The 14,195-nt window shown below is 41.2% G+C and overlaps 1 protein-coding gene across 3 annotated transcripts in view; it reads right to left on the bottom strand.

The window, feature by feature from the left end:
• Window positions 1-14,195, bottom strand: part of LOC140729696 (glutamine-dependent NAD(+) synthetase-like) — a 76,975-nt gene that overhangs the window by 27,432 nt on the left and 35,348 nt on the right. For all 3 annotated transcript variants that reach the window (XM_073049775.1, XM_073049774.1, XM_073049776.1), the window contains exons 8-10: window positions 4,483-4,600; window positions 2,316-2,447; window positions 1,876-1,953 (exon numbers count right to left, since the gene is read on the bottom strand). In XM_073049775.1, coding sequence (XP_072905876.1) covers window positions 1,876-1,953; window positions 2,316-2,447; window positions 4,483-4,600 — 328 coding nt within the window. The remainder of the gene's footprint in view (window positions 1-1,875; window positions 1,954-2,315; window positions 2,448-4,482; window positions 4,601-14,195) is intronic.

Here is a 14,195-nt window from a genome sequence, read left to right as displayed (position 1 = left end):
AGATAATCATAATAAATAATGGGCATAAATGGAGAACTGGCTAGACCGGTCAGGAAGGACAGAGATCATACTCGGGCACGAGCAACACTGATAAGGAGAACTGAGGGGTGACCGTTCTAATTCAAACTATGCTAATTCAGCGTCCTTTAAGAGATCAGATCAGTTTGCCTTGGTGATAAAGGCTGATAGTGGAATCAGGGTAAGAAGAGAAGGAGGGTGGGAGGATAGGAGGGGTCGAGGGGGAGATGTGGAGGAGGCAAGGGGGAGGGATACAGGAACAGACCCTTCAACCCACTGTCGGCCCTTACCCATCTGTTTTTGCTAATCTTATGTTAATCCCATGATTTCTACCCTCATATTCTCATTGATTTCCTGCATAACCTACACCCACCTGTACATTTGGTGCAACTTTCAATGGAAAAATTAACCTAGCAAACTGCAGAGCTTCGACATGTGGGAGAAAACTGGGACATCCGGACAAATTCCATGTGGTCACATGGAAAACGAGCAAACTCAACACACAGAGAGGATTGGACCCAGGTCCCTCCCACGAGGACAGTAGCTCTATTAACCTATCAATATCTCTTGTAAACTTCTGTACTCTCCTCTCAGCTGATCTTTACATCATCTTTTGTGACATTTACAAATTTGGCTTCTTCTTTAGTTCGTACCTCCAAGTCACTAATGTTGTAATCATTTGTGATTCCAGCACTTAGCCACATGATCACTAGCTGCTGAATGGAAAATGATTTCCTGCTCCCTACTCGATGCTTCCTGTCAGTTAGTTAGTCCTCTATTTTTGCCAATTATTTATTATTTATTTTTATATTACTTGCCAAATCTGCCTTTCTATTTATTTTCTCTCTTTACCATTACTTCATTTTCCTTTGCTCAATTCTGAATTCACCTGCCTTTAACTAACCTTTGCTTTCTTTTCATATTAAAAGCTGGTCTTCACAAGTCCACAAAAAAAGATTCTGAATTCAATTTCCAAGACCATGAGGTTCATGAGAATTTGTGAGGCACCTTGGTCAAGTGCTTCTGGAAGTCCAAATATAATTTAATTCCATCATGTCCATATTTGTTGAGTCCTTAAAAGAACTCCAATAAATTTGTCTGAAATGGTTTTCCTCTAATGAAGTTAAAGACTTCACTTGATGATGACTTTGCAAGTGTTCTTACATTTTTTTCTACATCAAATCTTACCTAATTGGTCTATAGTTGCCAGCTTTTTGTCTCCTTCCCTTTTTAAATAGGCATATTGCATTGGCACCTTTCCTATTTCTCGTATTTGTCCAGATTCTAAGGATGTTTGTAAGATTGCAATTAATTCATCCACAAAATAATCACTTTGCTTAGGCTCCGAGGACACAAGCTGTCCAGGCCAGGGAATTTATCATCCTTCAGCCCCATTATCTTGTCTAATCGTATTTCTGAAGTGATACCTTGTGCAATTTAATTCCTCCCCAGTGTTATTCAATAATAATGGGATTTTCATGCTATCTTCTACTGTGAAGACTGGAAAATATCTGTTTGACTCCTCCACGATTTTCTTGTGCCCTGTAGCTCTTTCCCCAGCCTCATTCTCTCAGAGGCATTTCAGGGTCTTCTTTCTTTTAATGGATTCTATTGGGTTTCTTTGTTTTGTGGCTGCCTGTAAGGAGACAAATTTCAAGGATAGATAATAAATGTACTGTGAACTTTTGCTGTGTACAGGCTCTTGTAGCAGCCAAAATGACCTCAGCATTTTATTCAATCCAAATGTAGCCAAAGTCATTGACCCTAATGTGTATTGGGACATCCTGAGACAAGCGAGCCTGCTAAAAGGAAACAGTTTTAAAACAATTCAACACAGAAGTAAACTCATTTACAAACCATTTTAAATTTTTGGCTGCTCTTGTCTACGCGATAGGTTCTTACATCTTCCAAGTCCTGAGTGGTTGTTAGAACTTCCTAAAGAAAGAAGAAGAAAAAATTCTGGAGAAAGGTCCATAAGCAACAGGAGCAGAACTGGGTCATTTGACCCATTGAGCCATGGCTGATTTATTTCCCCTCTCAATCCCATTCTCCTGCTTTCTCCCCGTAACCTTTTTCTCCCTAATAATCAAGAATCTATCAACCTCACTACCCAATGACTTAGCCCCTACAGCCACTCTGCAGATTCACCACCCTGTGGCCAAAGAAATTCCTCCTCATTGAGATGGATGGATTCCAACTGATGTCCAATTCTAAAGAAACTAACTTTGTACTTTTTGAATACTCAGAGGTGGTGATAAGAGTCAGCCCCAGGCGTCTTTTCATTATTCATAGCTTACCACATCATCCAATGAAAACTGTGTTCCTTGAGCAACAATATGCCCATTTACACCAATCATAGCACAGCCATCGTAATACAGGCGATCACCGTCACAGCCCTTCTGGTTAGCCAGGAGGTATATTCCACCATTCTGAAGGGATGGAAGAGGAAAATTAGTCAGAACATGGCCTCCTCTGCTGTCACTATGAGGCCACTCTCAGATTAGAGAAGCAACACTTCACGTTCCACCTGGGTAGCATGAACATCGATTTCTCCAACTTCCAGTCATTTCTCTCTCCCCCCCCCCCCCCTTCTCTTCTTCTCCATTCCCATTCTGTCTCCCCCCCCCCACCTTTTCTCTCTTCCTCACCTGCCTATCACCTCCCTCTGGTGCTGCTCCTTCCACCTTTTCTACAATGGTCCACTCTCCTATCAGACTCTTCTTCATTCCTTTACCTTTTCCACCAATCACCTCCCAGCTTCTCGCCTCATCCTCCCTCTCCCACCCACTTATCTTCCCCCTCACCTGGCTTCACCTGGTACTTGCACTCCTTCCCCTCACCCCCATCTTCTTATTCTGACTTCTTCCGTCTTTCCTTTCCAGTCCTTTCTTTTCCAATCTTTTTATTAATATCAAAATAGTAGATATAGTATTGCTACACAATTATTGGGATTACACTGTTAATGATTAACATATATAACTATATATTCAGTTAATACAAAGGTAATAAACCTCCCAAAATTGCTCAAGTACAAATGTAGAATACATAAAGAGAAAGGATTAACATATCCAAAAAGAAAAAAAAACCTCCCAAAAAAAACTGATCTAAATAATACTAACCAAAAAGGAAAAAACATGGGCTGTCTAACATCAAAAAAAAGAAAGGACCATGAGTGTCATCAAGAGACCATGAGCACCATCCAGAGACAGAGAAGCAGTTTCAGCGACAGGTTACTATTGATGCAATGCTCCTCAGACAGGATGAAGAGGTCAATACTCCCCAATGCCATTAGGCTTTACAATTCTACCGCCAGGACTTAAGAACTTTTTAAAAGCTATTATTAATGCTTTTTGAGATAGTGATTTAGATGCATATAATATTTTTTTACTGAGTTAAGTATTGTATGTAATTAGTTATGCTACAACAAGTGTATGGGACATTGGAAAAAAGTTGAATTTCCCCATGGGGATGAATAAAGTATCTATCTATCTATCTATCAACTCTGAACCTCCCTGCATATATTAACACAAGAGAACAGGTTTGGAAAAAGGTCAGATCACATCATATGAAAGTGTTGAATAAAAGGCCTCAGAGTCTTTTCAAATTTAATGGATGGATCATATATAACACTTCTCATTTTTTTCTGAGTTTAAACATGACATAGGTTGAGAGAACCAATGAAATGTGGTGGGAGGATTAATCTCTTTCCAATTCAGCAAAATAGATCTTTTTGCCATTAATGTAAGAAATGCAATCATCTGACGCACCGAAGAGGCTAAGTGGTGTGGTTCTATCATTGGTAAACCAAAAATTGCAGTAATAGGATGAGGTTGTAAATCAATATTCAAAACAGTTGAAATAATGTCAAAGATATCTTCCCAATATTTTTTCAAAGAGGAACATGACCAATACATATGGGTTAAAGAGGCTGTCTCAGAGTGACATCTATCACACACTGGACTTGTATGAGAATAATAGCAAGCTAATTTATCCTTAGACATATGGGCACTGAATGCTTAGCACATATAGAGGATGCGTTAACTAATTGAAGAATTTTTTTCCCATTTTTCGATAGGTAAAGTAAGCTTAAGTTCCCTTTCCCAATCATCATTTAGTCCTTTCCAGTCCTATCGAATGGTTTCAGCCGGAAATGTCAACTCGTTATTCCTCTCCATAGATGCTGCCTGACCTGCAGAGCTCCTTCACCATTTTGTGTGTGTTGCTCAAGCTATAAACTCATCTCCTCTGATATTAAGCCACTCACCAGATCATGACTCCTGTGACATTACAGTTTAGCTATGAACTTTAAATTAAACTATGATGTGGTATGATACCTGGCTAGCAACATGATAAACAAATAAATTTGCTCAGAGCAATCTATTTAAAATATTTCCTTAAGCAATTCTTATAGCACAGCTGAAAGTCCACTGGCATTTGGAAATACCTCTTTACCCACAGTTTTACCTTTGCAGTAGCTGACTTTACAAGATCGGTCCTCAAGTAACTTTTACGAAGAACATGGTGGCTCGCTGAAGAATTGGTAAATATCTCCACCCCATCCATCGCCATGGTAATGTGAGGACTGGGAAGGGAAAAGAACAAGGAAAGCTTCGTAAACTTCTGTTGCAACTGGCAAAGAAGACTTTATTTTTGTTTACATATACAACCATATTTTAGATATCATCCTTTTTTTTTGCCCTTACAGGTAGAAATATTTCACGGCAGTGTAACAAAGGAGCAGGAAAGCTTTCCGTAATGTCCAAGCAAGCACTTACCCTTCATGTACGCTGGTAGGGGTTATTACACAAAACCATCTTAGTAACTGTGCAACCAATTTCAGAATCAGTACCAGGTTTAATATCACCAGCAGAAGTCATGAAATCTGCTGTTATGCAACAGCAGTACGTTGCAATACATAATAAAAACTGTGAACTGCAGTAAGTTACTCAGATATATATATTAAAAAGTTAAAATAACAAAGTAGTGCAAAAGAAGTACTGAGGTACTGTTCACACACAAAATGCCGGAGGAACTCAGCAGGCCAGGCAACATCTAGTAAAAGAATACAGTCAATGTTTTGGGCAAAAATCCTTCAGTGCAATTGAAGGGTTTCGGCCCAGAACGTAGACTGTACCCTTTTCCAAAGATGCCGCCTGGCCTGCTGAGTTCCTCCAGCATTTTGTGTGTGTTGCTTGGGTTTCCAGCTTCTTCAGATTTTCTCTTATTTGTGAGGTAGTGTTCATTGGGCTCAATATGCATTCAGAATTCGGATGGCAGAGGGGAAGAAGCTGTTCCCAAATCAGGATATACTGTGAATCAGGTTTTCAAGTTATACCAAGGCTTGTGAGTTTTCTCTGTACAGAGACACCTTCACCTTGAAAAGAACAAGTCTTGTCAGGAGTGAGCAATAATTTGAAGAATGAGTGAGAGACATTGTTCCAATGCAGGAGCACAGGCAGATGTTCTAAGCAAGGTTCTGTAAGTATTTTTCTCCTCTTTGTCTACATAGCTAGTGCGCAGTTCCAGAGGGAGAAGATAAGATCAGATGTATCAGTGTTATGATGGAGTAAAGGGAACTACAGAGGTACGAGAGAGGAACTGGCCATAGTTCACTGGAAGGGGACACTAGCAAGGATGTTGGCAAAACAGCAATGGCTGGAGTTTCTGGGGGGCAATTCAGAGGGCGCAAGCCAGATACATGCCAGAGATGAATAAGTATTCTAAAAGGAGGATGAGGCAATCATGGCTGACAAGGAAAATCAAAAACAGCATAAAAGCCAAAGAGAGGACATATAATCAAGCAAAAAAAAATTAATGGGAAGTAGAGGATTGGGAAGCTTTTAAAAATCAACAGAAGGCAACTAAAAAAGCATTAAAGAGAGAAAAATGAAATATGAAGGTAAGCTAGCCAATAATATAAAAGAGGATACAAAAGAATTTTTTTTTAGATATACAGAATAAAAGAGAGGCAAGAATGGATGTCGGACTGCTAGAAAATGACACAAGAGAGGCATCCGTCTTCACTGTGGAAGACACTAGCAGTATGACGGGAATTTGAAAGTGCCAGAGAGCAGAAGTGAGTATAGTTGCTATTTCTAAGTTGCTTGGGAAGCTGAAAGGCCGAAGGTAAATAAGTCACATGGACTAGATGGATTACACCCCAGGGTGCTGAAAGAAGTAGTTGAACATATTGTGGAGGCATTAGTAATGACCTTTCAAGAATCACTAGATTCTGGAATGGTTTTGGAGAACTGGAAAATTGGATAGAAGATTGGCTGACTGGCAGGAGACAAAGAGTGGGAATAAAGGGGACCTCTTCTAGTTGGCTGCCAGTGACTAGAGGTGTTCTGCACGAGTTGGTAAACACAAAGTACACTGCAGATGCTGTGGTCAAATCAACACGTACAAAAGCTGGATGAACTCAGCAGGTCGGGCAGCATCCACTGACTGCTGTCCTGACAAAGGGTGTCGGCCCGAAACATTGACTGCTCATTTCAACGGATGCTGCCCGATTTGCTGAGTTCAACTGCACGAGTTGGTGTTGGGACTGTTCCTTTTCATTTTATATGCCAAGGATTTGGATGACAGAATTGATGGCTTTGTAGCCAAGTTGTAGACGATACAAAGATGGGTGGAGGGGCAGGTAGCATTGAGGGAGCAGGGAAATCTACAGAAGGACTTGGCCAGCTTGGGAGAATGGGCAAAGCAGTGGCATATGTAATATAGTGTAGGGTAGTATATGGTCATACACTTTGGGAGTAGAAGGAATAAAGGAGTGGACTACTCTCTAAACGGGGAGAAAATTCAAAAATCTGAGGTACAAAGGAACTTGGAAGTCCTTCTGAAGGATTTCTGAAAGGTTAACTTGCAGGATGAGGCAGTGGTAAGCACTCATTTCAAGAGGACTAGAATACAAGAGAAAGGTTGCGTTGCTAAGGAGTCATAAGGCATTGGTCAGAGCACAAAATAGATGTGCTGGCATTGGAGAGGATCCAGAGGAGGTTCATGAGAATGATTCTGGGAAAGAAAGTGTTAATATATGAGGATTGTTTAATGGCTCTGGGCTTACACTTGATTGAGTTTAGAAGAATGGTGATGGGAGAGGCGAGAAATCTCATTAACCTATTGAATATTGAAAGGCCTAGATAGAGTGGATGTAGAGAGCATGTTTCCTATAACGGGCAAGTATAGGACCAGAGGGCACAGCCTCAGTACAGAGGGACATTTATTTAGAACAGAGGCAAGGAGGAATTCCTTTAGGCAGTGGGAAGTGAATGTAATTCATTGCTACAGACAGCTGCGGAGGACAGTAACAGAATATATTTAAAGCAGAGGTTGACAGGTTCTTGATTAGTCACAGGCTAATAGTCAGAGGCTATTGGAGAAGGCAGGGAAACGGGACTGAGAGAGAAATAAATCAGCCATAATGGAGAGATGACCTGAATGGCCTAATTCTGCTCCTATGTCTTATGGGTATCAAATGTCTGCCCCTTTATGAGGGGTGATTGATAAGTTTGTGGCCTAAGGTAGGAGGAGTCAATTTTAGAAAACCTAGGACATTTATTTTTCCTACATTTACACACTTAGTCCAGCGGTCGTGGAGTATACGGATCCCTTCTTTGTAGAAATCGGTGTCTTGGACCTCCAGAAGTGACCCACAGCAGGGGTGATTTATAAGTTTGTGACCTAAGGTAGAAGGAGATGAGTTATTAACTTCAAATTTTCTGCATTATCACTGAAAGAGTTGAACTGCACATGCATGTAACGAGAGCTGTATAACTCATCTCCTTCCACCTTAGGCCACAAACTTATCAATCACCCCTGCTGTGGACACTTTCTGGAGGTCCAAGATCCGTATGCTCCACGACCGCTGGACTAAGTGTGTAAATGTAGGAGGGGACTATGTTGAAAAATAAATGTGCTAGGTTTTCTAAAATTGACTCCTTCTACCTTAGGCCACGAACTTCTCAATCACCCCTCTACTATCCTTGAATGTCTTGCTTGGCCACTTGGAATGATATTTAAGGTCAGGAGTCAACCCAATTGCTATGGAACCGTAGTGACACATAGCTTGCACAGGCAACTGAATTTCCGTTCCTAAAGAACAGAACCATCTGAGAAATCATTTTAATCCAGTTACTTCGTAATATTTATTACTGATTCTCTTAAAGCTGCATGCAGTGATAAGCAACAGCATTAAAAGGCGGACATCTGGAACTTTCCTCTGTCAATTGGACTTGGTGATCACACTGCCCTGAGCGACTTAAACTGATTCAATATGCATAATACAAAAGCAACTATATTCCCCTTAATGCTTTTCTTCTGCTGCAGCAATGACCATTTTTAGTTGGAGAACTTGTTCTAATTTCCTCACCTCCTTGTGTAGATCATGTTTAGCTGGATAATAAATAATGGAACGGTGTGAGTCATACATTCCGTTCCACCTCATTGGCTGACAGCGATAGAAAGCTGGGAGAGATTTAGTGGTCAAGCTATTTTACTAATTAGCATCGGAACTCATCCCGACAGTGCATTAGATACAACATCCAGAATGGAGGTTATACCCCTGACTCCTCAACGACCATACTGCAAAAGGTATCTCATGGGGTGTACTAAATTTCACTACAGGCAGAGATGCTGAAGGCACAATGTGGCTCAACACGTCTCTCTTTTTATTGTTTATAAGGGTTTACAACCCAAGTCAGACCGTAGAGGTTTCATTCTCACAGACGAGCGCTAAAATAGGAAGCAAACTCCTTTTTCTCTTTCGAGTAATTCAAATATTCAAGTCAAGTATAACAGCAGCAACTCAAAGTAGAGACTCGGGTGAAGCGTATTGCTTTTATGTCGAGCTGCTTCATTGGTTCCAACTAGTTGCATCTTGCCTTGACACAAGCTACCACGTCAGACCGTGAGATGTCAAGAAAGGGGTCAAAGAGCTCACTTTGAACCTGGGGCAATTCTCCACCACGTACACAGGGGAATCCATCCTTATGTAATCTGTATTACAATGATCTCAAGGGTAATCTTGGTTAATTTGCATTTACTTAGGTCCCCAAATTCACATGGCATTTTTTAACAAAATAAGTATTTTAAGCAACAAACACAAAATACCGGAGGAACCCAGGAGGCCAGGCAGAATCCATGGAAATGAATAAACAGTCAACGTTTCAGGCCAAGACCCTTCTTCAGGTCTGAAGGAAGGTCTCTGCCTGAAACATCGACTCTTTATTTCCATAGGCGCTGCTTGAACTGCTGAGTTCCTCTAGCATTTTATGTGTTAGTTTGGATTTCCAGCATCTGCAGAATTTTTCATGTTTAAGTATTTTAAGTGCTTTTTAAAAAAAATAGATCTAATATTTAACTAATATTTAAGTATTTTTATAAGCTTTAATTGCCAGATATAAAAACATTTCCAACTCACTGGGCAGGGCTTGTTCCACCCCCCAGAGGCACATTATGTCCCAGAATGTGTCATTGTTGTCAGAGTTTTCACCACAGGTTTTGGGACAGGTTCTGGCAGATCAGCAGTTAAAGCCAATTCCCTCCAAGCGCATAAATCAGCAGTAAACAGGTACCTTGCAGAAGGACTTATAGACAATAGGTGCAGGAGTAAGCTCGCCATTCACTGTGCTCCTGGCTGATCATCCACAATCAGTACCCCGTTCCTGCCTTCTCCCCATATCCCTTGACTCCGCTATCTTTAAGAGCTCTATCTATCTCTTTCTTGAAAGCATCCAGAGAATTGGCCTCCATGCCTTCCGAGGCAGAGCATTCCACAGATCCACAACTCTCTGGGTGAAAAAGTTCTTCCTCAACTCCGTTCTAAATGGCCTACCCCTTATTGGTAAACTGTGGCCTCTGGTTCTGGACTCCCCCAGCATCGGGAACATGCTCCCTGCCTCTAGCGTGTCCAATCCCTTAATAATCTTATATGTTTCAATCAGATCCCCTCTCATCCTTCTAAATTCCAGTGTATACAAGCCCAGTCATTCCAATCTTTCAACATATGACAATCGGCTGATATTTTTTTTAGAAAGGAGGAGGCTGAAGGAGGACTTCAATAAAGTTTTCCACTGAGGTTGGGTGATACTAGAACTAGAGGTCGTGGGTTATGGTAAAAGGTAAAAGGTTTGAGGGGGATATTCTTCACTGAGTGTGTGGAAACAGATACCAGCAGAAACGGTGGATGCAGGTTTAATTTTAACATTTAAGAGAAATTTAGATAGATACATGGATGGGAGGAGTATGGAGGGCTACGGTCCCGGTGCAGGTTGAGGGGACTAGGCAGAATAATATTTCAGCACAGACTAGATGGGCTGAAGGGCCTGTTTCTCTACTGTCGTGTTCGACATCTCTAAGGCTTATAAAGTTCAGGAGCTTAAGTAAACAGGAAGGACCCATCTCCTCAGCACAGAGTTAAAGGAAGTGACAGAGGAGAGCTGGAATGGCTGCACAGCATCATTTTCTGTGATGCCTCATTGCATTTCCTCAGTTACATAACTTATCCTTGAGCAGATCATGTCAAAGCAGCAAACCTGAACTCCTGCCACACCCAGCACCAAGTCCACAACAGTTCCTCATCTTATTCAGCTTTACAGAATCAGAGTACTAGAGCACAAAGAAAACAGGCCCTTCACTCCATCTAGTCTGTACCAGACTGGTTTCCTGCCTAGTCCCACCTACCTGCACCCAGTCCTCCATACCCGTCCATGCGTATGCGTATCCATGCGTCCATCCAACCGTCTTTTAAATGTTACCGTAAGATACAGGAGCAGATTTAGGCCATTTGGCCCTTCGAGTCTGCTCCGCCAGTTCATCATGAGTTTCCCTCTCAGCCCATAACTCCTGCCTTCCCCCCATGTATCCCTTCACGCCCTGACCAATCAGGAACTTATGAACCTCTGCCTTAAGTGTACAAAAATACTTGGCCTCCACAGCTGCCTGTAGCAACGAATTCCACAGTTACAATTGAATCCACATCTAGCACTTCCACTGGCAGCTCATTCCACACTCGCACCACAACTTGAGTGAGGAAGTCTCCCCTTGAATATTTCACCTTTCACCCTTAACCTATGACCTCTAGTTGTAGTCTGACACAACCGGAGGAGAAAAAACCTGCTTTCATTTACCCTTTCTGTATCCCTCATACCTTTGTATACCTCATTCTCCTGTCCTCTAGGAAATGAAGTCCTAACCAATTCCACATCCCTGTAACTCAGGTCCTCAAGTCCGAGCAACAAAGTTATAAGCCTTCTATTCACTCCTGTTCCAACCACAGTAGGTTTCTCTTCATTTGAATGGGGACCGGTCAATCTCTATTAAAATGTTTAAGATATGTCACAAAAACAGAAAAAAATCAGAAGGACTCAGCAAGACAGAACTCCGCCGTGGACAGTCCCATGCCCAGCTGCAAAAGCAGGAAGTTTGGGGATAGGGCTACTTAACAAAATAAGCGGCCATGGTATTACAGGAAAGATACTAGCATGGACAGAAGATTGGCTAACTGGCAGGAGTCGAGTGGGAATAAAGGGGGCCTTTTCTAGTTGGTTGCCAGTGACTAGTAAGTTAGCAAGCCAGATAATACCCATCAAAGGAAAAGAGGGAAATATTGTTGATATTTCAGGTCAGTGAAAACTTCATCAGATCTGAAGTTAAATGTCTCATCGTTTATTTTAATATTCTGATTAACTTGAGCATACACCTTTTGACAGAAGGGATGTCATGTTGAAGATGTACATGATGTTGCTGAAGCCAAATTTGGAGTATTGTGTGCAGTTCCGGTCACCTACCTATGAGGAAACGTATCAAAAAGATTGAAAGAGTGCAGAGAATATTTACAAGGATGTTGCTGGGACTTGAGGACCTGAGTTATAAGGTTAAAAAGGTTAGGACCTTACTCCCTGGAGCTCAGGAGAATGAGGAGATTTCATATAGGTATACAAAATTATGATGGTTATAGATAGGGTAAATTCAAGTGGGCTTTTTCCACCGAGGTTAGGTGAAAGCTTTGAACTGGGGCAAACACACTGTGCCCAAATCTAAACCAAAACCTCCCACAACCTACTCAACCAGTCAGGAGACCACTTGGCAAAGATTTGTGCAATATTGCATCAAATCTTTGAAAACCCGGGTACGCAATGTCCACTAGATCTGTTACTCACCAACTGAAAATCTGATTTATTTTGACAAACATGTCATGAAATTTGTTGTTTTTGCAGAAGCAGTACGATGCAATACATAAAAATATTATTAAGCTGAAATTTAAAAATACTGCAAAAAAAAGAAAACAAAATAATGAGGGAAAACACACACACAAACTGGACTGGAAAGGAAGGGGGAAGAAGGTGAGGGGAGAGGAAGTAGCACAAGCTGGGAGGTGACAGGTGGAGACCAGGTGGGTGGGGGACTGGGTACAAAGTGAGACAGGTGGAAAAGGTAAAGGACTGAATAAGAATTCTTCCATTGCCCACTCTGGCCCCCCTCTCCCTCACCTGCCTACCACTAAAGCAAGGACAGAACGCAAAGGAGATTCACAAGGACTTTGCCTGTATTGAAGGATTTTAGTTATGAGGAGCTTGGTTAAGATGCTTTTATTTAACCCCTGGAGTGAAGAACACTGAGGGGCAACCTGAAAGAGGTGGATAAAACTTTAAGAGGCACGATAATCAGAATCTTTTCCCATGATAGGGATTAAAAGCAATAGGTTTAAGGTCGCAGATAAGTCTTTCTTCTACACAGAGTGTGACAGTATGTAGAACACACTGCCAGAGGCGGCATTGGAATCAGATACAGTCACTGAGTTAAAGGGACGTGACACAGAAGGACACAATCCTATTGTGGGCCAATGAGATCACTGCAGATGAATAAAAGGGGTCAGCTTAAATGTGGTGGGCTGAAGGGTCGATATCTGTTCTGTACAACTTAGACTCTATGGTCAAGTTATACCTGAAAACAGTTGATCTCCGACTGACCACGCAGTACAGCAATACCAATTCAGTGTTTGAGCTGGTGAGTTGTTTTCCTAGCACGTTCTCTCATATCCAATGCTTCCAGGAGTCATCTCCAACAATTCTGCTCATTACAGCCCAGTCCGAGGGTCACTAGAAAATTTAAATTACTCATAACCATCTAAATATTCCTCTACCTTTAGCTTGCAACAGAATCTCTTATCCCAATAAGTACCTCAACCCAGAGGTGTGCCACAGGTATCAATGATCAACCTTTTGAAAAAGTTCAAAGTTTATGATCAAAGTACAAACAGTGTATGTCACCATATACCACCACGAGATCAATTTTCTAATGGGCATTCACAGTAATTATACTGCAAAACACAACAGAATTAAAAACTGTACACAAACAACCAATGTGCAAAAGGCAGTAATATGAATAAATATATTTTAACTATTGAGAACATGAAGTGGAGAGTCCTTGAAAGTGAGTCCATAAGTTGTGGAATCAGTTTGGTGTTGGGGGTGAATTAAGTTATCCACACTGGTTCAAGAGCCTGATGGTTGAACCTGGTGGTGTGGGACCTAAGGCTCCTGTACCCTCATCCTGATGGAGAAGACAGCAACTGTTATGGATTTACTTCAGCAATACCTCGTAAATCACTACTTTTTACAATCTCAGAACAACTTCAAAGTGCTCACTAACAGAATTACTCCAACTCCTTTCTTCTGCCGATCTGGCCTGTCAGCCTGTTTGCTCCTCGAACTGAAATATTAATAACTTTTAAACCCAATTACATCCATTGAATAATAAATAAGGAAATGCTCCTGCAGTAGTTCAATTTCAAATCCGCTCAATCATAGCTCTTAGCACAAGAATCCTCCTGAACAAACTCCTTCTAAAGCCACTGATATGTACGGTTTTAAAAAAGATACAAAATGGTTAATAGAATTTAAATTTGTCAGAAATTAATTGGGGCTGTTTGCAACACTTCATTTGTCTACACCAATAACAAGGGCACACATCCCATGACAAAAAAAGATTAAAATCAAAATGTTTGTCAGTACACAAAAGGATGTTCTTCATCGAAGGTCATTCACTCCAGAACAGTCAGCAATCCTGGGCATAATGTTTGAATTATTTAAACAGACACCAGCAGTACATTTGGCACACAATGCAATCTGTTAAATCAATATTAATCATTGGAATTCAATGCAGTGAAGCCT

The sequence above is a fragment of the Hemitrygon akajei genome, chromosome 6 (genome assembly GCF_048418815.1).
Source record: "Hemitrygon akajei chromosome 6, sHemAka1.3, whole genome shotgun sequence".
Classification (NCBI taxonomy): Eukaryota; Metazoa; Chordata; class Chondrichthyes; order Myliobatiformes; family Dasyatidae; genus Hemitrygon; species Hemitrygon akajei.
Note: the sequence above shows the minus strand (reverse complement) of the source record. Positions and strands in the feature narration are given on the sequence as shown.